Source organism: Sprattus sprattus (assembly GCF_963457725.1).
Source record: "Sprattus sprattus genome assembly, chromosome: 4".
NCBI classification, from domain to species: domain Eukaryota; kingdom Metazoa; phylum Chordata; class Actinopteri; order Clupeiformes; family Clupeidae; genus Sprattus; species Sprattus sprattus.
This window is the reverse complement of record NC_137923.1, coordinates 46,138,619-46,163,634: the sequence shown is the minus strand read 5'-3', so window position 1 is coordinate 46,163,634 and position 25,016 is coordinate 46,138,619. Positions and strand designations below refer to the sequence as shown.

The window sequence follows — 25,016 nt, the reverse complement described above, 5'->3', positions numbered from 1 at the left end:
TTTATCTTTTGATAAAGGTAAAATGGGCTTGTATTGGAAGCCCGACTGGCTGTTTCGGGGGTGGAGGTGGCTAGTCAAGCTTGGGGCTTGTTAGGAGTGAAGCCTGATTTGTGCTTCTGTCTCTGGCATTTAGCAGGAGATGCGATCCCAGGACCGGCAGCTGGCCCAGACCCTGCTGGGGCTCAACAGCGAGATCCAGAGGCTGAGGAGGGAGAGCGGCTCCTTTGCACCAGACCCAGAGGGTGGACAGAACCACTGACACACTCACCCAACCAGGACACTCCCTTACTGAGAAACAGAGAGGGCTGGAAAATCACGCTGAAGAATTGGTGAACTCATTGGATGAAGAGAAACAGATGTGTGTGTGGGTGTCTGAGAGAGAGAGAGAGAGAGAGAGAGAGAGAGAGAGAGAGAGAGAGAGAGAGAGAGAGAGAGAGAGAGAGAGAGTGCAAAAGACGTTGGCCGCACTGATTGCAGAGTGCCCTTTTGGCAGTGCCCGAATTAATTGGAAGAATGCTTGCGTCAGAGCACCAACATGCCTCAGAGGGCACACAGTTATGGAACCGTATTATGAACCTGCCCGTGATCCTTTCATATGAAAAGGATATGTTTGCCCACCCATTGGAGTATTTAGTGAAAAGTGGTCAGTGATGCGGAAACCATTCAGTCTGGACACTCTCATGGAGTCAGGTCATTCTCTCCTTTGTACGTCGCTTTGGATAAAAGTGTCTACTAAATGACTACATGTAAATGTAAATGTAAATGGACACATAGTGCACCGGCATCTAGTAATGCAATTTCAAATAAGCATGTGAAAATTCTGTTATGAATAAAGTAAGACCAAAATGGACGCAAAATGAGTTTAGAGAGTTTATATTACAACACAAATGACACCTGACAAATAAGTGGCAGTGAACACATTGTTCACCTGTCCTGTGAAACATTTCCCACCGTAGCTGAAAGCAGGTTGTCATCCGACATAATGGATTAACTCTTTGCGGACACCACACAATGTCCATGTCGCAGGGGAGAGCAGCCTTTCAGTGAAAACAGATCTGACATGGTTTTATTGTTGAGGCCGTTGCCTGTGTAATCGCCCCTTTCTGTTAGTTTGTGTGTTCCATCTCTGCAGTGCAGGGGAACATGATACTGGCCTGGCCATCTGTATGACCTCCACAATTACTGTCAATTTAACATCCAGAGGCTTTTCACTGTAAGACTGTTAGGATTCAGTCTTAGGCCACTCAAACAATGCACTGTTTTGTCACAGAACACAAAGCATGATGCAATTAAAATGTCAACCCCCCCGTCTCCACACACACACACACACACACACACACACACACACACACACACCACACACACACGCACACACGCACGCACGCACGCACGCACGCACGCACACACACACGCACGCACACGCACACGCACACGCACACGCACACTCACACTCACACTCACACTCACACTCACACTCACACTCACACTCACACTCACACTCACACACACACAGCATCCCCATTTCATTGCATCATTTGGGGGTCATTGCGAGGAATGTATCTTTAAAATGTATTGACCTGCCATGTTTGTTACACAAGGCAGCACTGAAATGCGAAAGACCTTGTTGTTGTCACACCATGAATGATGAGTTATGTAATCATTACAAAGCATGTATATTAAATGAATGTATACATTCTCTGCCCTACGTACAGAGGTTGCCTTATTTACAAACATCCAAAACAATATGCATTAAACTGTGTGTGACTTACACAACTATGTGTGGGATTACACAAACTATGTATGGGATTACACAAACTATGCGTGGGATTACACAACAATGCAAATGCTCTCCTAGTACATACATGCAAACTGTACATTTTCCTAGTCACAGAAAGGCATCAGGCAGATTTCTGCTGCCTTTTGTCATGAGGACAAAAAAACATTCCATCGTATCACAGATTAAACATGAGCTGCCTCTTCACAGTGGCTTTGTTCCTACTGAGGATGAGGAAGATGAAAATAAAAAGGGGACATTCTCTCCACTGGAATGTGACTTGAATTAGGTCATCCAGAGCCATATATGGTAAACTTTCCAAAATAGGTTATCTGTTAACTATTACATAATCTTGATGGGTAGCTATCAAAGAAGTATGCACCTTTAGCTACCCAGTTAATATACACCTCTAATGTATAAAAATATCACTTAAAGTGGAGTGGAGGGACTGTAAAGATGAACGCATCTGGTGTGGCGAGACGCTTAAGGCAGGGAACTGCGTCTGCTGAGTTGATGTTTGGGTTGGAAGCCCAACATGGAGTACGGTGAGCAGGGCGGGTGGTGAGGGTACAGGTAGGAGGTAGAGGGAAGGTAGCAGTCGATCTCTCCAGAACCTGATAGCACGCTGCTGCCGTCCGCGGCATCACTGCCCGAATCCCAGCACGCCTCCTCATCCTCTTCACTTTCCTGCTCCTCCTCCTCCTCCTCCTCGAGCTCCAGCTCGGCCTCAGCATACTCCAGCTTCAGCTCCTGGATCCCTTCATGGAGGCCCATCAGCTGCCGGATAAGCACCTGATCCTGCGACCGCATCTCAATCTGTGGGTACAGACACAACCAGCGTGGTGATTAAAAAAACACGGCCTCAGTCATGGATATAATGAATGTGAACACTACACAAAGAGGTATCTCTAAATCAAGCCTGCAATGAGACAGACAGGGCCTGCAAAGAGAAACCCCAAAGAGAAACAAAAGGTATTAGTCCGTTTACAAAGTTCATGTCCTTTTTACTGGGGTTAGAAAAGTTTTAAGACCATTTTCAAGGCTGACAATACCTCTTTCAGATGCAAATGTTTTTTGTCCTTGCATTCTTCCTTCTTTATGGTGGCTGAGGCAGTCTAATTACCTCTATTGTGAGAATATAATATCTTGAATAAGAGTGCATTTGGTAAACTGAGTTTGTCTCAGTCTTGGGAATGTCAGAGAGAAAAACGACAGGGGTAGACTTGAATCTGTGCCTCAGTTAATTACCCTGTCTCACACTTCTGGGAGTCTGGGATGTAGGATAAGGACAGCACAAAAAAAAGAACAAACTTGCTTTAGGGTTGCAGACATTAAAATAACTGTGTGTGTGTGTGTGTGTGTGTGTTTGTGTGGTGTTTGGACAGACGGGGAAAGTTGGAGAAACAAGAATGTGTGTGTGTCCGTGTGAAACAAATTCAAACTCACACAAAACTTGTTTAAAGACATGCCAAACAAGTGCTTTCATCACTCAGGACCTCTGGAGTGCCTTTTCCTTTCAGACAAATCTCTTGAAGCCAAGACTGAAGACTTGACCAGATGCCATATGGCTGTAATTGGTAGCACTTCTGCTTGGACAGAATCATAGAGGATAGCCGCAGTGCATTCATCACCAGAGGAAAAGAATAAACTCAGAGATCAGACAAGAGGAGCTCTGTGAAGAAGGAAACCCCATTAAATATGCAGTTAAGAACATAAATCTTATAATCGAATATCGGTGGTCCATTCAAATATTAATGTAGGGGTACTCCTGAGACACAATTTCACCAGACCATGACGGGATACAAAAAATGATAAATGGACAAGAGGCAAGACGAGGCTAATCTCAGACTAATGGGGTTTTAACACTTGATGCCCGTCTAACATGAATGATTTAACTGCATTCCTTTTTTGGTTTTCAAATCAAAAGTGTAAAACTACTCACTGTGAAATAAAAAGGTTAAATTATCATAGCATTTAATACTCAAGCAGGAAAACTAATACTGGCCAATCTGAGCATCAAGTGACTGCCACAATAGTCCTTTTTTCAAGCAAACAACTTAGAAAACTTGGAGACAGCCGGCAGTCACAGACAAAAACTTTATTAGTCTGACAACAACTCTCATTCATTGTCTCTGTCTGTCTGACACCAACACATACACACACACAAAAACACACACTAATTGTACTTGGTCTCTGTCTTTATGTGCATCCTGTGCGCTTTTGTTAACATGACAATGGAACAAATCGTGTTGAACATGTCAACTTATTTGCAAAACAGAGGCAGAGAAAGATAACAAGTGACATATTGATCATAGATGAGTCGGCCTCTGGATGTTTAACCCTTTCTGTGTATCCTAACAAGCTTCATTTTATCTCCCTGTAGCTGAAGTAGATAAGAGCTGAGCACCACAACCTGATGAATGTTGTTGTGTGAGTTGGCCTGACCTTTGTCTCACTCGTCAATACAAAGGCTTCATCCTCGGAAAGCAATAGAGGAAATTCCCTGGAGGCATTTAAAGGACAATGCCTTTGTAGCCTACTACCATTAATATTATATATCATATTAATATGACATACTATGTGGATTCACTGTACTGGACATATGAGTACAGGACATTTGACTGGGTATTTTGCAAACACTGTTATCATTCATTTACCAGCCATTAAACGATAAATTGCCTAAATCTTGAAGCAATTCAGTAAAATTATGAACACTATTTTGTTGAGGAGTTTCCTCATCTTGGGGCCACAGCAATGTCTGAAATCCCAAGTAAATAAGTAGCAGTTAGCTGCTGTGTGGTCTTACCAGCTCCTTCCTCAACCAGGCCAGGGCAGTCTCGATGTCCAGCCGGTGGGTGTGTGACTCCCGTTGGGGGCAGTTCCCTCTGGGCTCCTCTCCGGCCAAACACCCTCTGATTTCCATGTCCCGGTGAGGTAGGGCAACTGCAGACTTGCAGGTGTCAAAGGTGGCTTCCTTGCAGGAGAAATCTCTCAGCCTGGTCAAGACCACCTCCATTGTAGGTTAAGCTTTGTTTGTTTGTTGTTTTGGTTTAATTCCTTAATACTTTGTGGAGCAAAGTTTGGGTTTAGGTAATCCAGCTGTGTGTTTATTTAGATCTAAGTTCACCTGTGTCAGCTGTAGCAAGATACAGCGTTGTCTGAGGGTCCTTCCTAGTTATCTCCCTGACTCCTGCTCCGCCTGAGAGCTCCTCGTGCACTGAGATTTGGACACACCAGGGTCTAAACTTAAAGAGCGACTCCTCATCTCCTCCCAGTGTGTGTGTGCGTGTATTTTTGTGTGTGTGTGTGTGTTACGTCAGTGTGACGTAAGCCCTACCTATTGTTTGCCCAAGTGACCTATTCTTGTTTGTCCATTTTGGGCCTTTCTTGTCTTTAGACAAACAGATGTCCCCTCAAGGGGGGGAAAAAAAGGGAGAAACTGGACATGCAGTTGCCACGGTTACTTCCGTTGTGTCCAATAAGGTCTGGGTGGTATGATGGAATGCCCTCGACCTGCTCTTATGACAGCCAAACATTGGACAAGAGACATTAGATGAGAAAGACAGATTGTTCCTCATCAACTGCAGTGCCTACAGGAACTGTTTGTGCATTTCAAAAACATGCATAGACACACACACATACTCCAAACACATATACACACACACACACACACACACACACACACACACACACACACACACACACACACATTCCCAATCTAAACAGTACTGTATCCACAGGTATCCGATCCACAGGTCTTTAATGTTGTTCCCACTAAACCATCCCCAGAACTAAAGGGCCGTGGGAGCTGGGTGTTTGTGTTGGTCGTTAAAATGGCGGCACCGTTTTTGGCCCTTGGGTCTGAGCCCGCCTCTCCTGTGGGGCGCTGCACAGCAGCGGCAGCCATGTGTGGCTAACCGTCTGCGAGGCGGCACATCTCTGGCCCGCTGCCCCTAGCAACCAAACTCAAACGGACAATAAATCCCGGCACAGGACTAGAATGGCCTGACGGCACAACTGAGGCTATATTTAAACTTGAATTAATTTGCCGTTTTTGGGCCCAAGTAGCAACAATGGAGAGCTGACTGGATGTGATGTCACCCTTGGACCAACAGGATGAGTTTGGTTCATGTGAGGTGGTAGCCTGGCCAATTTCTCTATTTGTGGGTCTAGTTCAGAGCTGGTTTATCCTGCCAGAGATCCATGGGCTGATAGCAGTGCAAGCTGTTGACTGTAACTTAAAATGTCAATTAAATGTAGAAGATTATGAAGCTTTGTTCAGATGAATAGTGATATGATTTCTTGGAGTAATGCTGGATTACAAGAGATAGACCAGAGTTAACATACCCACACTGAACTGTGATTTTCAGGATTAAAAAATAAACAAAACAAAGACTCTACAGTTAGATTGGGAATTTGAAAAAAGGTTCCATTTTCAATTCAGCCTCCATTAGACATTTTGACAATGATTACTAATGCATATTCTATGTTGTTTGCCCTCACTCTTGATATTCAATTCAAGGAGGGAGTGTACAATGGACATCATTCACATGCAACAGGTCTTTCTAAATGTCTTTGCAGGTGTTGTTGCCCCCTTGTGGTGCTGCAAGGTGCTGCATTTGTCCACTGTTGAAATGCTTGGAAACGTTTGTTAACATAAACATTTATTAACACTATACATTTTCTGAACTTATTTATTTATTTAAACAAAAAACAAAGATATGGATGTCTTATCATTATGTATAAAACTGGTCACATTTTTGAGAAAAGGTCAAATATGGTAATCTAACAAGCACCTCTAACAAAAAATATTTTAAACAGAGTGTGCTGGGTGAATGATGGGTTTTAACACTTGAAAAAAAAAAAACAATGCACATAATGGCATGTGCTAGCCAGATAGATAGATAGATAGATAGATAGATAGATAGATACTGTAGATAGACTTATTGTCCATTCACATGTGTTTTGCATTCACATGCTCCAATCACTCACAATACAACACAGAGGAGAATCTACAGCATAGAAGAACATCTACAACCTAACAGCATAAAAATAACATGTAAAAGGACATATTCAGTTGGTGAGAGGTATTTGGGTGGTTGCACAGTACATGTGTGTGTGCGTGTGTGGGGGGGGGACTCAGTCGAAGTACTTGGCGGTGAGGGGTGTATGTGTATGGGAGGGATGAATCACCTTCTTGCCCTTCTCTGTTGGTTGCACGGTGTTAAGAGAGTGAGGAACAAGGGAGTTCTTGTACTTGTTCCTTCAGCAGTCTGGCACCCTTAAGGCTTAAGCGCCCCCCAGAGGGCAGAAGCTGGTACTCCTCATGAAGGACATAATGAGGGTTCAGGGCAATTTCATCAGCCAATCTGATGGTCCGTTTAGGTCCGTTTAAACATTGCAACTGTTTAGGAAAGAGTTTTCAACAGAGTGACCCACCACCTTGAAATAGATCCCCAGGGGCCGCAGAATCCTGGCTTCCAGTTCGGCTGAAAGGCCACTGAACCAGACTGAGACAGAGTGAGGATTTCCTTACCGGCTACAAATGACCTCAGTCTCTTTAAAAAGTAAATCCTCATGTACCTTATTACAGATGAAGTCCAAATGGTAGGCCCATGACAGTGCACCATCCACATACACCCCCAAGTATTTGAACTAGAATGTTTGTTTCATGATTGTGAACTGTAATCTGAGCCATATGGGTGTCTTAAATGGCTCCAAAAATGATCACTGTTTTGAGGGTATTGAGTATGAAAGTGTTCAAATCACACCACTGGACCATTTTAATGATACTGTCCAGGTATATGTCAGGCTCCTCCCCCTCCTTTATCAATGCTACCAGTGCAATATCATCCAAAAATGTGACGGTGAAATGATTAGGCACACTGGTAACACAGTCATGCTGTAAAGGGTGAACAGCAGTTGGGAGCTGCTACAACCTTGTTAGTTGTGACTGGTTGTGAGGTGTCTAAAGATGCTAGCCACCAGACCCATTCAGATCTCAACTCTTTCTTCAGGCCTCACAGTAATGACTCCAGCACCTCTCTGCATATTTCAGAGCTCCTGTAAGTTTCAAACCTGGAGAAAGGGGCATTTAGTTTGTTTGCAAAGGCCAACTCATCGTTGGTCACAAATGGCTTGTGGTGTTTACTCGGCCTACCCTTCATGATTTTACATGGCCTCCCATGTTCTCCCATGCCTCCTCCAAGATCTGTGCTGATCAACTGGCCGAGCCCCTTCAAGAGCTCTTCAACCTGAGCCTACAGTCAGGGAGGGTCCCGGTTCTGTGGAAAACGTCATGTCTCGTGCCGGTACCCAAGACTGGACGCCCGGCCGTGCTCAACGACTACAGACCGGTGGCCCTCACATCTCACGTCATGAAGACACTTGAGCGGCTGGTTCTTGGTCACCTGAGAGCTCTGACTGAACATGCACTTGACCCCCTGCAGTTCGGGTACAGGGAGAGAGTAGGACTGGATGATGCTGTCCTCTACTTGCTTCACCGGGCCTACTCCTACCTGGACGAGCCGGGAAGTCAAGTGAGGATTTTGTTCTTTGACTTTTCGAGCGCTTTTAACACCATCCAGCCTTTCCTACTTGGAGAAAAGCTCGAAAGGATGGGGGTGGATCGCTTCTTTACTTCCTGGATCACGGACTATTTAACAGGACGGCCGCAGTTTGTCAGACTGGGAAGCTGTGCATCTGACATAGTTGTGAGTAGCACTGGGGCTCCGCAGGGGACTGTGCTGGCTCCATTCCTGTTCACCCTCTACACATCTGACTTCATCTACAATTCTGAGACCTGTCACGTCCAAAAATACTCTGACGACACGGCTATAGTGGCGTGTGTGAGGGAGGAGCAGGAGGGGGAGTACAGGGAATTGGCGAGAGCCTTCGGCGACTGGAGTGACAGGAATGGCCTACTCCTAAACACCAGCAAGACCAAGGAGTTGGTCATTGACTTTCGTAGGTCTAAGCCACATTTGCAGCCTATTAACATTCAGGGCAAGGACATCGCGGTGGTGCAGACCTACAAGTTTCTGGGGGTGCATCTAGACGACAAGCTGAACTGGTCAGCTAACGCAGGTGCTACATATAAAAAGGGACAGAGCAGATTGTTCTTCCTGAGGAAACTCAGGTCCTTTGATATATGTAAGGAGATGCTGTGCATGTTTTACCAATCTGTTATGGCGAGCGTGCTCTTTTTTGCTGCAGTCTGCTGGGGAGGCAACACATCTAAGAGAGACACTGGGCGGCTGGACAAACTAGTCAGAAAGGCGAGCTCAGTGGTGGGGCAGAACCTGGACTCACTGGGGACTGTGGTAAAGAGACGGATGCGGGGCAAGCTATTGGACATCATGGGCAATGTTAATCACCCCCTCCACCATGTCCTGGCAGGACAGTCAAGCAGCCTCCGTAGCGGGCGGCTCAACGCGATAAGATCAGGGACTGAGCGACATAGGAGGTCATTCGTCCCTGCTGCCATGAAACTTTAATTATTATGCACTTTACACCATGTACATAGCTGAATTGTATTGTTTGTAATGTCTATATAAACTCCTCAAAAAAAGTTCGGAAACTTTTCTTCAGTCGATTATCCCTCCCCTTTAATAATTCCAATTGGTATTGTATTGTATATCGTTGGAAAGCCTGATTAGTCACCTTTACAACGAGGTACAACTTGTAAGGATCGTGCATTCGTGGAATGAGCAACACAGCTAACCGTGTGGGTAGCGGCCCAATTTTTTTTGCCAAAATCCCCTGCAATATTCTTCTGTTGGTATTCACTCTTGTTTTGTGTTGTTTGGTGGATTGGATGATTCTCCCACAGTATTAAGGAAAAAACAACACATATTGACCATTTTTACACTTTATTCATTTTACACTGTCAGGGACCTCAGTAGCATGTGGAAGATCCATATGCAGCCACAACAGCTTGGCACCTCCTGTGGGATGGCATCCCATTCCTGAACCAGAATTTGTAGCAAGTCAGCCAACATGGTTGCGTTGGTCACTCTGGCACGTTCTGCATGCCCAAGCAGATCCCACAAGTATTCAATTTGGTTTAGGTCTGGACTCACGGCAGGCCTTTCCATCCCCTCCACTCCCAAGTTCTTGAGGTACTCTGTGATGATCCTGCCTCTGTGGGGGCGAGCGTTGTCATCCTGGAGGATGGAGTTAGGTCCCAGATTCTTCTTCTTCTTTTTTTTAATCAGAGCACTTTCTCGCTCTTATTAGTGTAAACATTACTTTTATCCTCCTCCCATTAAGGATATTTTGGCCTCTGTCAATTTAATATCAATTTAATGTATCAACGTTTTCTATTTGTAGGGAAATTATATTTGATCTGTATGACATTTTTATTACATTCTGTGTCAGGATTCAAATTTGAGCAAACAATTGTTGGGATGGAAGTAGCATCAGAAGGCCATTTCTGGTTATTGATAATGAATAATTTCGAGTGACAGTGAGTAGTTTGATAAAAGTCTAGACGCCAATGAATTATCAGTGGTAACTTTACACATATTCCAATATCCTGAATGTACTTTTGTCATTCCTCTGCTCTATTTCAATGTCTCTCTTATTGGGCATTCATTGCCCAAGGTACTAGCTGATCTTAGATATTTTTCATAGTTTTGACATTTTAACCATTGTCTAGATTCATCTAAAAAAAGGTTTATCAAGAGTCAACTATTTATCTAGATTAGATTAATCTAAAAAAGAGTTTATCAAGAGTTAACCATTAATCTAAAACTATTTCTCCCTCTACTTCTGATTGAATTAATTCCGAAACACTGCAAATTACTTAAGAATGTATTAATCAAGTGCCTTGTATTAATAATGACCTTGTATTTATCATGTGCAAATGTAAGCAGGAACATGGCTTTTATGTGTTTCTGTGTGAGTGTTTAACTTAGATTAACATGTGTTGACACCACTAAGTCTGTATATGTATAAGAGCATGTTTGGGTCGGAGGTGATAAGAAATGTGCTTCTTCCGACCCTGTGTAAAATGACACCCTTGCATGACAGAAAGCATAGTAAGATGACTTTGGACGTTGGAGACCCATCACGTGGTTATCCCTGTTGACAACGTGTTTTGGCGTGAGAGAACTACTTCTATATAACTTCTTTCTATATAAACCTTGTGCGATGTGTTTAATTTTGCTTCTCTCTCGTCTGCTGCAGTCTGGCCTTGGCTCCCTTTCTCTCTGAGAGTGGGCCTGTGCCTCTCTCTGGCCTGCCAGCATGTGGGTGAGCCCGACATGCTTGTTGTTGTTGAATAAACATACTTATATGCAACTCCGGAGTCCTGAGGTAACTTGAGCGAATTTTCACCTAACAACTTCTCTAAAGCTGGTGTAAATGGATAGTCTTTATGAAAAGTGTCCTTGCTTCAAAGGAATTCTAGATTAATGTTGTAAGAAGAAAAGGGGGCATTTCTTCATTGTAAGATTAAAAAGGGACGTTTCTTGTGGCTGATGCAGCAATCAGTATTTATTCCAGTAAAGAGCAGTAACAGAGTACATGGAACAAACCTCGGATTCAGTATAAACATACAGGGTCTCCTACTATCCATATACTATTTAAGATACCACATTGGCTCTTCATGCAAATGAACTAGCTTCTAATGCAAACAGGTCTGACAACCTCTTGCTGTTCTGTATGATAATGAGGTTTCTCTGACCCTTTACTTGAGATGGTTCTCAGAGGCCTACCCCCATTCCCATACTTCAACTGAAGTCTGTCGCTCTCACCTTGGATTGCTTCCTGACCCCAGGCAATGCCAGGATGTGGACCTTTACTTTTATTTTGAACTAATATTTGTTTGTACTGTGGAATTTGAAGGACACACATGCTTGCACATTTTATTTCCCATCACGTCTGATGCAAAAGCCCATCAAACCAATGGCAGTGAGCTATTCAGTCATGTAATAACGTCATGGTATTAAATCAGCTGAGGAATGGCACGTTTACCTCCAGACATAACATAAGCTGCTTGACAACACCTCCCCCTAGTCCGTACTTTGGAAGATATTTGGAAGATTATGGTGATCATGTGTTTGGTGGTCACAGCAGCTACTTTACCATGAATCTCATGTGTTCAGGCAGGATATGACGTCATTCCCTACAATGTGTTCATCAAGGCTAAAGCAGAACTTTTACTAGGCAGGGGCAATGACTAGTCATAGTATTTTTAACAAAAGAGGAACTGCTCTGATCGCATGTGCATCTTGGCTCTGTCACATGCCATCATGCATCGTCATGATCTCACACAGACTGGTTCATTTGCACGACAAAGATAATGATAACATCATGTTTATGGTTCTACGCCAATCACTGGACCTTTCCTAATCTCACATAACCTCATTTCTACAGCGCTTTGTCATGGAAAGCAAAGCTTAGCTCTCCAGTGCCTATCATCTTAGATCACACAGCACAGTTCACCTGAGCCCCACATGCCCTCCATTCAGCTCCCACAAAAAACATTTCCTCAGTCTCCTCTCCCGTCTCTGGCTTGTCTTTGAAGAATGCTTTGTGTCCTGGCCAGATGCCCAATATTCTATTTGTGAAGACTACATGCTCTGGGAGGCTACACACTTTAACTGATTTTCCCACAGACCTGACCATCATTTGAGTTTCAGCTGGAAATCCTTATATAATGCATACAATTTTAACCTTGAACAGAAAAAAATATATATCTTCAAGGCTATATTAAGTGTGGATCAACTGAAATATGAGTCAAATACAATCTCATTTTAAATATTGTTCAAGGCAAATAAGATGCGAGAGCCTAGGAGTTACAGACATTGCTTAAACCTGACAATGATTGTTGAAAGACAACAAAATCAAACTAGAAAATGCATTTCCTGAAGGAAATACCAGTGCATGAAATGCAAAGGTTAAGAAAGGAAGAAGAAAAGAAAGAAGAGTGAAAGAAGGAAAGAAGAAAGGAAAGAAGAGTGTAAGAAGGATAGAAGAGTGAAGAAAGGAAAGAAAAGTGGAAGAAGGAAAGAAGAGTGGATGAAGGAAAAAAGAAAGGCAAGAAGAGTGGAAGAAGGAAAGACAAAAGGAAAGAAGAGTGAAGAAAGGAGAGAAGAGTGGAAGAGGGAAAGAAGAAAGGAAAGAAGAGTGAAAGAAGGAAAGAAGAAACGAAAGAAGAGTGAAGAAAGGAAAGAAGAGTGGAAGAAGGAAAGAAGAAAAGAAAGAAGAGTGAAATAATGAAAGAAGAAAGGAAAGAAGAGTGAAGGAAGGAAAGAAGAGTGGAAGAAGGAAATAAGGAAAGAAAGAAGAGTGAAAGAAGGAAAGAAGAGTGAAGAAAGGAAAGAAAAGTGGAAGAAGGAAAGAAGAGTGGATGAAGGAAAAAAGAAAGGCAAGAAGAGTGGAAGAAGGAAAGAAAAATGGAAGAAGAAAATAAGAAAGGAAAGAAGAGTGGAAGAAGGAAAGAAGAGTGAACAAGAGTGGCTCTGGATGAAGAGATAAAGAGAGAGTGAAAATATTGAAAAAAGGAGATAAAAATGGAGTGAAGAAGAGGGATTGAGTGTGAGAGAAAGTTGACAGAGAGAAAGATGGAGAGAAAAAAAAATAGAGAATGGATGGTGTCTTAATGTTCCTAGTTACAGTTAAATTGAGAGGGACAGAGAGAGAAGAGGTTCTTTGGATTTGGCACAGGTGTCAGTGAAGCATACTAAGGCAGAAGGCAGTAACTTCTATGTTAAAGCTCAGTGGTATGATAACAATGGAATAATGACCCTATTAATTAATCAGTAGTAATACTATTTCATTTATCACAATTACCAATACAATGATTATCACACACACACACACACACACACACACACACACCATTGAATTATCACATTAAGCACATAAAACAATGAACTTGAATTGTCACATGAAACACATAAAACATCTATGTCAGTCCATTGGGGTGTGTGTGTGTGTGTGTGTGTTTTTGTGTGTGTGTGAGAGAGAGAGAGAGAGAACGATAGAGAATGAGGCCCATTTTCCCCCTCCACATGCCCCCGCTCGCCAAGCGAAGTTACCCGATTTAGATGCACCTTTTTCGGACTAGCCACAGGCACTGGGTGGGGGAATAGCCCGATAGCTTAGCATATCTGCCATGCAATTCTAATGGTAATGCTACCTAGCTTGGTATGCTAACTGTCGGTAGCCTATACATCGTGAAATCAACCAAAATACTGATGTCACTGGCTTTAATTTGATAATGGCATGTTAGTAGTACATTTAATATCAGTACATTTGTTTAATTACTGCTGATATTTTACAAATACGTCAAAAACTCATTTTTGACCAAACTTGAAGTTACGGTCTTTTGCCTTAGCACGGCAGAGTAAAGCACAGGTGCAAGCCAGTTTAAAGACCCTATTATGATGTCATAATGGCCCAATGTAAGTCAATGGGAGAAATTTATATTCGTTTTTCTTTAATATCTTAAAAAGTGTAAAGTTTAGAAAAGTGAAAAATACATAGCATAAGTGTCGTTTACAAGACCTACGCGACAAAGTTTGAATGAAGTTTCTACGTTAAGTGGTTCGGGCTGAATTAATCGCAGAAAAAGGTAACAAGAAGAAGAAGAAGAAGAAGCCTAGGAATAACAATACAGGGCATTTCATGCACTGTAATAAATGTGCTCATTGACTTTATTGGGATATATATTTCATACTGAAGTAGTAGTCAGAGTCATAATCTTAGCCCTGAAACGTTCTGAGTCACAAAATAAACACATCCTGGGGCTGGTACCTGCAGTGTGTGGCTAGTGCGTATAGTTAAGACGAGAATACCCGTCTGCCATTCCTACCCTTCCGCTTCGACGCTACAATATATTTTCGAAACTCTGGATTTCCTTTGCCGTAGGAAGCGTTGTGTGCGGTGTGCAGTTGCGTTAGGAGCGTTTTGCTTCTCTGATGAACACAGCTCTTGACACCCCTTGGCACTGACAGTATCAACAGTCAAGCATGGTGGGGAGGACAGAGTGACTCAAAAGGATGTCAAATGGAGTACTACTGCCCCATTAATGCAATCTGGAATTTGGCGGTGCCTTTAGCTAACCTCTTTTTTTGAAAGAGTGAAATAGCTGTCACTTACCGACTGTGTTGTTGCAGACATTCTGCAAGTTTGCACACGGTTCTCAGTCACAAGGCTTCAAATAACAGTGCCTGGACATTGCACTGGACATAGTTCTGAAGATGCTCGACTGCCAGCGTTCACTGTACTACTGAAACTTGTAGCTGACACTATTTACTTTAGTTTACAATAACTTCCTGTTTTGTTTTTCCGCGATAACACTTCTGTAGTTTTTCAGATCTGTCTTAATTGTTTTTTCAAAACCATAGCAATTGTGCGTGGAGCTCGTTTTTAAGTCATGTTTAGAAAAAAAGATCCGGAAAAACTCCACTTGGTTACCGATAATGCAACCACACTATACACTATCCCAGCTGAAAGGTAGGTCTTGTGTTTAAATGTCGAATGTGAATTTCTGTCTACATAAATACTTTTGTTCTGTTGATGCTCTCTCTATTTTAACTGTCTGCCTGCCTGTCTAACAAATATGTAGGCTACTTTATTTAGCATGATTCCGTATTTGTAGTGAATTGGTAAAATGTTCAATGAAGTTCTGGAATTCAGAACAAGCGTTTAATGGAACCGGAGGTCAAAATTGAGATGACAGACACATGCTCACTAAAGGATGCCCTCAGAGCAATAGGCTACAGTTGTTTATGTTAAGTCAAAATTAATTATTTTTGTCCGTAAAGTAACGAGTTTGTATTTTTAATGGGTGGGATAGCGCTGCCTTTGTCAAAAGAGCATTGCACAACCTTTTACACACGAGCCGAGAAGTTTTTTTTAGCAGTGTGCAAATTTGCACCACATCCCAAAAACCCTTTTGGAGGAGGATGCGCGCTCCAGATACTCCCCTAGGTCGAGATGTTTGAAGTCTCCCTGTGTAATCAGTGATAGCACACTGTACACACAAAGGATGTCATTTTATGTGAAATAAGGTGAAAATCTGTAACCATAAAATTATGCTCAACGTTTTAATGAAACACCTTATTTTGCACATACTGTGGATACAGTAGCCTACACACATTGCTGTGAATATTGTATTCCGTTGTTGGTGGCAATGGTGTGTGAAGCTTGTGGAAGGTATCTTAATATTTAACTTTTAATCAGGAAAGCTGAATGTAGGCTACCGGTTAAAGAAAACCATATTTAAAAATATATATATATTTCCATGCGCTTGGAATGGTCTGCTGTCAAAAATGCCACGTCATTCCGTTCTCAACTAATGCCATGTGTTCAGACTAATTACTCTGCTGCTGTAGGCTGCTATACAATATTTCTCTTATTTAAAATAAAGTTCTTGGGTTGGCATAGCCTATGCTGTAGACCAGGGTTACTCAATTAGAAACCCAAAAGGTCCACTCGCCAATATCCGTTCAGACTAGGGTCCGGAACAGTGTCGGTCAAAATCTAAAAACATAATTCAAACAAAAACGTTCGAACTATGCACCAAAGGTGATGTGGTCTGGCCTTACTTGTGTGAAAGGTGACACTTTTTTGTGGTTTAAACTTGGGCATAAAAGGTGTGAGGGCCAGGTGGAGGCACTGGGGTAAATGTTTATTATAGTATGTGTGTTTTTGAACACACGGGTAGAGTGGGGTAAAACGCCCCCCTGGGGTAAAACGCCCCCCACCTGTTTTACCCAAACTAACCACTAGATGGTGTCAAGTTACATTTCTACAGTTGCTATGCACTACTTTGACAACGAGGATACACTTAGATCCACAGTGAAGTTTACGCTCGGGACGTAGCTGAAGAAAGACCAATTTCACGCTAAGTGTTATAATTTTCCGTAGTCAGTTAAAAAGTGTTTAAGAGGCTGTTGTTTTGCAAATATCACAGTTATCTATGACATGTGAACAGTAAAGCAAGTAGTTAAAGACCATATCGTATATACATGAAATCTAGTCATAATTTTATGAAAACATAACTTTTTGTTCAAGACATAGCTTACGGGGTAAAACGCCCCCTGTATTGCGGGGTAAAACGCCCCCAACATGTTCTGAACATCAAATTCATTGTTTATTGCTAAATGAAGTCTAACTAAGTGATTAAATGAAAACATTTCATCTTATTATTGAAAAATTACTTCACGTTATCATCAGCTAGCTAGCTAGTTAGGCAGGTAGCTAGCAAGCATAGGCTACCTATAATGTTGGCTGCTGGTAGACCTATTCTATGGATTCATTATCGTAATGAATGTATTGATTGTATGTAGGCTAAAGGCTTTAAGATGTATTTTGTTTTACTGGTAGTGTAGGTCTATTACCACAGTCAAAAAAAGTTATTATTACATACATTAAATTATGGGGGCATTTTACCCCACCCCGGGGGGCATTTTGCCCCACCGCTGGGGTAAAACGCCCCCTTTGTATCATTTTTTGTTTTGTTAAAAATCAAATTAAATATTAAGTCTAAAGAATTTTCACCGTTGGTTTATAATCAATGTCACTGCTACTTATAACCATGATAATAATTCAGAAGACTTTGAGCTTTTGTTTCACAGTAATGTCACATTTTCCTTAGGGGGGGGGCGTTTTCCCCCACTCTACCCGTGTGTTCCTACATTTGTTTTTCACCATATTCTTGGTTGAAAAGGGAGACTCACAACATTATCTTGATGTGTGTCTGATCTAATTACACTGCATGTTGCTTGATATGATGATTGCAGATGGTTTCTGGCCCTAACCTCAGAGTTCTGATGGTAATTTTGTTCGAAGTGTGTATGCTGTGTTTCATTGACAAATCACGTTACCACTTGTGACAAGGAAAACAGTCTCGTTGCAGATTTAACACATCGGGTTTGTGCTCCAAACAGGCAGCACAAATGCATACTTGTCAGTCCACTCTTTCTTAATTTGCGATTTTTGGAATCAACTTTTCGGTTTTTGTCGCGTTTAGAGCACGCCATAATTTTCATTTACTGAGAAAGACATAGGCTACCGTTCACAAATCGATCTGCCCGCGTTATTACCAGTGACACACACAACCTGGGTGACCCACAGAGCTCGCGGCCAACATTCAATGAGTGAGTTGTCATAGTGATGTTGTTAATACAGCTCCGGACGGCGGTCCGCCTTGCGTAGGACACCCATGCTGGCACATTTTATTTCCCATCGCATCGGATGCAAAAGCCCATCAAACCAATGGCACTGACCTATTCAGCCGTGTAGTAACGTCATGATGCATGGGTGCTCAGTGATTATTAAAAGCAGCTGAGGAATGGCACGTTTACAGCAGTGTGAAGTTGGCCCAAAGACGCCCAAATAAGAATTGCGTACTTCCGGGTTACGGGATATTTCCAGCGAAAAACGGGTGAATGGGTATCAAATTAGTAGTCCAACGTATGACTGTTTTGTATCTTATGTTGTGGACTGTTCCGCGTACTAACGGACTGTTTAATGTTTGTGTTGTATCTTATGTTGCGGACTGTTTTATGACTGTTTTGTATCTTATTGCTGGCATTGATGGCATTGATATTCACGTTTACCTCCAGACCACGTGTAACATAAGCTCCTTGACAACACCTCCCCCTAGTCCAATCTCTAACTGGCCCACTGTTACAACCCAATATCCCTGTACACAGATATTTGGAAGGAACTGTAAGTGCAAGCAGGATTTACAATGAGACCACTGTGTAGGCGAATGTGTGAAGGAAATTTGAATATGTTATGTATTTCCTCTCAGTACGGTAAACAATATAAAATCTTGCATAGCCTATTAATCAAGATGAACTAATATCATCACAAACAAAATAGTAGCCTACATGTTCCAGTGTGTGTGCTGAGCCATGCTAGAGCATTTCTATGCCCTGAAAGCACTGAAAAAAATATTTTGTTTTCCTTTTCAGGAGTGTTTGCAGCCCACCCTTCTATGTATTAAATATTCAGTTCACAGCGTTTGCTGGTATTTCATTTGATCCTTTATTAAATTAAGTTTTGTAAGACAGATCAATTGCACAATTAAACAACTACAAGAGTAATAGTACTGAATAGTGCTAAATATTCACTCTGTCACCTCATACATCTACCACACAGGAAGTTTCAAAATGATGTAACAAACGGCACTATCAAACACTGCCATGACAACAGCCATGCACAGGAGGAGAGAGAGCAAGAGAAAAAAGTTGCTAGGAAGCGACTCTACATTGTCTCAGCTGTTTGTTTGGTCTTCATGATTGGTGAAATCCTGGGTAGGTCATCTCAACACAGCCAAGGAACTGTACAAATCTGCCAGGACGGTCAATGTCAATGAGCCATTACATTTATAAAACTTCAAACGAAGTAGACGCTTATGATAAATCTAATATTCAATTCAATATCAATTATACACACTGGTAAAAAGGACAAGTTTAAGTATTAAAAATTACAGATAAATTCATTAATCCTTTCATAGATGTAATTTAAGGTTAAATCCATGCACTGTCCTGTAGAGTACTATAACATCATGCCACTATCTTTTTTCTTTGCACTACTGTCTCTATATGGCTAAACTATCTAAGTTCTCTGTGATTTACATCTTTTAGTTTAGTTTTAGCTTTTATCATTCTGAGTTCCACCATCCTCATCTGTCCTTGTTGATCGTAGGGGGCTACTTTGCCGGGAGTCTGGCAGTGATGACGGATGCTGCCCACCTGCTAGTGGATTTCATGAGCTTCATCATCAGCCTGTGCTCACTGTGGCTGTCCTCCAGACCTGCCACTCACAAACTGAGCTATGGCTGGCACCGTGCAGGTTAGGAGCCATCTCACTCTCTACATCCATCATCTTGCTCAACACCACCATCAACAGCATCATGGTCTTTACTGTAATTGCACCCCAGGGGATACCCTGAACGTTCTTTATAGAGCTTATAGATTCCCTATCTGAGTCATCTCACCTTGAAATGTTGCAGCACAGTTTGCAGGGTGTATATATTTTCCCCACATCAACAGTGCTATAATCAGAATCACGTTTTTAGAATCACTTCTATTGGCCAAGTAAGTTTGCACAAACAAGGAATTTGACCCCGGGTTAAGTGGCTATAACAAAAAAAACAATCATGGCCATTACGTTCTGACCAAGCTAAGTCAACTGAGAGTTATATATTGCAACAAGTTCTGTTCCTAGAGGCATTCAAGTGATATTCCTGCTTCATTGTTGAAGAACTATCAAGGTACTCTGCATCTCCCGTTGTATCAGGACCTCACTTCTTTGTCAAAATCTACATAAACTCTCTGGTCGCCCTTACTAATCCTGGTGTTTTTCTCTCGCTGTAGAGATCCTGGGCGCTCTTCTCTCCGTGTGTACCATCTGGTTGGTGACGGGCGTACTGGTGTACCTGGCAGTGGAGCGCTTGATAAGTGATGACTACACCATCGAAGGCACACTAATGCTCATCACTTCAGGCTGCGCAGTGCTGGCGAACATCATGTAAGTTGCTGAAGTACCATTCTGTCTATGAAGTTTGGTATTCATTGCTCACAAGGCAGAAATTCACTCATTTAAAAAAACACCCAAATTTGAGATTTAAAAATCCAACAAAGAACACGTTTTTTTCTTTTCTGAACTGGTCAGTAGTCTTACCCACAGGACCTGATCGCCATGCCACGTCACATGTGTCCCTGTAAAGAAAAATAAAAAATGATCGAAAAAAAATACGAAACAATATAAAAATTACGTTTACAGTCAGATGTGACTCCAAAGGAATATGTTGCACATATAGAAAATGTAAGGATGAGGTAAGGTAAGACATAATAACATAATAAAACATAATAAATACTTAATAATTACACTACACAAGAGCCTGGAGGTAAAAACAAAGTCAAGGCATTTTTAAAGTTTCAAACAAATGGACAGACATGCGTATCTCCAGTTGTGCACTTAAGTTTCGTGTCATATTCAATCAGAATTTGTTTTATAAAAGTTGCTGAGTGGTACTAAAGTATATTTCTTCCATGTCCTTTCTTCTTTGTAGCATGGCGCTAACCTTACACCAATCCGGGCATGGGCACAGCCACGGCGGCCTGAGCTCCGGGCACGGGCACAGCCATGGGAATGGAGAGAACCACAAAGCAGAGAAGGGCCACAGCCATGCCCATGGACATGGCCCAGTGGGTCACCAGGACATGGAGGAAGGACAGGGGGTGCCAAGGCGACCTCAGGCCAATGCTAGTGTTAGAGCAGCCTTTGTGCACGTGGTGGGAGACCTGCTCCAGAGCATCAGTGTGCTCGTCAGCGCCTTGATCATTTTCTTTAAGGTCAGAGTCTGAGGGCAGTTTGAAATAAAGGGAAAGGATTGGAGGGTGGGGATGGTGTTGTGTAGGTTTAAATGCAAGGGGGAAAGAAAGGCCACTTTTGAGATGTGTTTTCGTCTGATTTATTGGCTTGGATGCTGTTAGTTATATTTTAAGAAACTTGACATTGTTCTGAAGCTTAAGGGCAAAATCATTTGGGTATTTTACCAGTATTATCTAAGTGTTGATGTAAGGTGTTAATCTCAAGGATTCAAAGTCCAAACTGAAGTCAGGTCTGCTCTCTTTCACAGCCCGAGTACAAAATGGCTGACCCCATCTGCACATTCCTGTTTTCTCTGTTTGTCCTTGGTACAACCTTTACTATCATGAGGGACATCCTTCTGGTTCTCATGGAAGGTAAACCCCGCCTATGAATATCAGGGCTCCTCTTGTCTGCCTCAGTCTATTTAGTCTGACCCCCACAGGGGGGTAAATGACACTGGCATTTCCCTCATGTGGGCCACAGATCTCAGATTGAGTGTGATACGGCACGCGATAAGATCTTAATACGCACACAATATTGCTTTTCTGCCCGTCGGTTAAGATATCCATGATGAATCTCTCTGTGCAGGCACACCAGAAGGGGTGAAGCATGGTGAGGTGAGGGAAGTTCTCCTGTCCATGAAAGGGGTGAAGGCCGTCCACAATCTTCACATCTGGGCTTTGACCATGAACCAGGCAGTGCTTTCAGCACACGTGGCCATAGGTGAGATTCCGAGGGCTGGGTATAAAGCTGGGAGTCACATTGGCTTGTGATGACATATTATGTTAATTGTTAGATAGTGTTTATAGTCTCTTTTAGGGAGGGATTAGGCACAGATCTGAAACTCATTCTGTTTTCTCTTCAGACGATGCGGTGGATCCTCAGCCTGTTCTGAGGGATATCACTCAAGCGTTGTTCGACATCTACAGCTTCCACTCAGTTACTATCCAACTGGAGCCTCAAGCTGAACAGAAGCCTGACTGCAACTTGTGTGAGGATCCGCCAAAATAGGTTCCCCAAGGCCGTGGTCTTGTGACAACCTCAAGGTCACCCAAAGATAGAACAGGAAAGTTGGGAGCACCAGGACCTTGTATCCTAATGTCTGTGTTTGTAATTTTAATCTAAACTTGGGTGCCTTGCCAACCTTTGGTGAACCTTGGACACCTTTGTGGTCTGTTTGTGTTTATCAGGAAACTGGGCTGCAGAGTCACAAAACAAACAAACAAACAAACAAACAAACATCATCTTGGCTCTTGATTACCACATCCCTGGGATTTAGATAGCCTGCCTTAGGAGCAATAGCATTTTAGTCAGAGGGGCAACCGTCTATTTGTTAAGAGTACATATCTGCACATACTTTATTTTTTATCTCAGTTTTTTTTATGGGATTTATTCAATTTCTCTGTGCCAAACATTCTGGTCCAAGTTGGAGAGCAGCTTTAATGTTATTAAAAAACAAAAGGGTCTGTGAGCAAGAATTAGAATAGGCCTACTACATTTAATTTTTTACATTCGAAGAATGACAATCAGTTCTCGCATTTCTGTCAGGTCAGTTTTTCATGAAAAAAAAAGAAGAAATTATGTGTGCTTTTCACTGTAAACTACTGTACTGTAGTGTATGTCATGACTAGTAACACTATTAATTTGTACTTCCATGATCATGTGTACTGTAGAACTGTGGTCATGTGTGCTTTGGGAATAAAAGGACCGTGGTCATGTGTACTGTGTCCTTGCACCCCTTCACTGCTCTCTGCCCCATTTCCTCCTGAGGATAAGTGTTGCCCGGCAACAAGCACAGTGGGTCATTGTCTTGTGGCTCATTACGATTTCTTTGTTTCTGAATAACTGCTCCCTTCTTCCTTTGGAGACCTTGAGACGGTGTTGCAACTGCTGAGTTGTGAATACTGTTGGCGAGCTTAGGTTCTTCCCAGATGCAAAAGAAGATCACTGACCTGTTGACATTGACCTTCCATTGGTCTTGTTCTGTCACTCTGAAGGTCAATATTAAAACGCTGGTCATCTCATGTCCTGATACCTTCCTCATTACATGAGGATAAAAAAGTTACCAAATTTTAAAGCACAACACATGTACTGGCTATTAATATGAGACACTGATGTATGTTTTACTTAATTGTTGTATAATTTTTTAATTAGGAGAAATAACCAGACAGCTGTAGAGACAGCTGTGTAAAACAGCTGTAGAGACAGCTGTGTAAAATATATCTGAAACACATCGAGCCTGTTTGGTAAGTTGTTAAGTAAAGTTTGTTCCAACAGCAACATTTCTGAGGCCCAGGGGAACTGATCAAAAGTGATACAAATTTCATGTTTCTGGTCCTGAATACCAGCTGAATTGCCCTAGAATGCCTCCCTCATCTGACACTCATTCACTTTTACAGGATGCCATGCCTACAGGAGTGAGGTAATCTGTATTTTTCATACACACAAAAACAATATTCTATCCTTTCCCCAGACTCCTGTACTTTAATCCTCTTACCGTCTGCTGGATGAGGGTGATCAAATACACTCAGAACAATGGCCGACTGAGCTGGGTGCACTCTGCTGTTTAAAGGACATCTGAGGATAGCGGCGAGAGAGGCAGTGTGCAGAAAATAAGTGCAACCCCCCCACCCCCCCCCCACCCCCCTTCTGAACCCTGGCCACAAAGGGGAAGATTGGTCTGTGTCTTTTTTTTCTACTTCCCTCTCTCTTTTAATTAAAGCTCCGGATCACTTCGGCTCTAAATTACTTTTCAATGAGGGTAATTTTCCTCTGTAATCACTCGGCTCAAAGACTGGTGTAACTCTTCATACCCCTTGTTGTTTCAGTAAAGAGACGAGTGCCTTAGCGGGTGCGTGCTGCTCATTCACTACAATTCCCCACTTGTACAGATCTAGGAGTCTCAGTCTTATACAAGATAAGAAGTACATCAGTGGCTTTTAGTCAACAGCTGAATTAATGAATACAAAGGGAATTAACTGATGAGTCCTGTAATATTGTTTAAGCTTCAATTAAATTGATAGAGAGGGTAGATTTCTTCAGTAGTCTCATTCTTATTTTCAATCATTTATTAAATACAATTATTGGACTTTGGATCGAGATGGCTATAGAAGACCCTTTTCAAGAACAAAATCTGTAATGTAATCCAGATAATAATCATATTTGTTTCTCAGGCAGACTGTTGAGCCCTGACCGCAGATGATTAACTTTTTATGTGGACGTCATGTAGTGAATTCCAATTATCACTGTGAGCAGAAAACTGCCAACACGATTGCAACCATCCATTCAATTCTCTTGTCTGTTCACATTAAAATGTCTCACATGCTCCCTATAGTAGGCCTACTATCATATATGAATCTTTTCCCTCATTCATTTATTCTCAAGATCACTGAAATTGCATTTGCATATCCAGTTGCTCTTGGTTAAGGATTCCTTTTAAGATATGAGACTATGTGTCCGAATCCTATCTCAGATAAAAGAACAGACTTAAGGTTGACACACATGACACACATGAGAAACATCAGTTCAGATCGTCTAGATAGGCTACTCTTATATAGATATCTCTGTGTGTAGTGGATATATGAATAAACAGTGTTCAATCATCTGTCAGTAATACATTTTTAAAATACTCAATCTAGCTAACCGTACAAGCTGATACCTATTATGAAAAATTACAAAAAACTAAAAAAAAGTGTCACAGCACAGGCCCTCTGAAAGTGCAAAAACAAAAACACAAAAACCAACATAATAGATGATAGAATCAAACAAGAGGTGTACACCACTTTATCTTCCATGATTGGCACATTCTATCTTCAAGCCTTGACTATCATTAAACTAGGACTTGCAAAGGGTGTTACAACTTAAAGAAATGACTTAAGCTTCCTGGTGGATAGACTGT

The 25,016-nt window shown here is 42.0% G+C and overlaps 1 protein-coding gene across 1 annotated transcript; it reads left to right on the top strand.

Annotated features, from left to right (window-relative positions):
• Positions 1-15,161: 15,161 nt before the first annotated feature.
• LOC308363758 (proton-coupled zinc antiporter SLC30A8-like) lies at positions 15,162-22,129 on the top strand (the record flags this gene model as incomplete). Its single annotated transcript, XM_080836606.1, has 8 exons — positions 15,162-15,241; positions 18,899-19,053; positions 19,448-19,594; positions 20,119-20,272; positions 20,817-21,099; positions 21,387-21,492; positions 21,707-21,841; positions 21,984-22,129. 8 exons carry the CDS (start codon positions 15,162-15,164, stop codon positions 22,127-22,129), a joined length of 1,206 nt encoding a protein of 401 aa, XP_080692732.1.
• Positions 22,130-25,016: the final 2,887 nt, after the last annotated feature.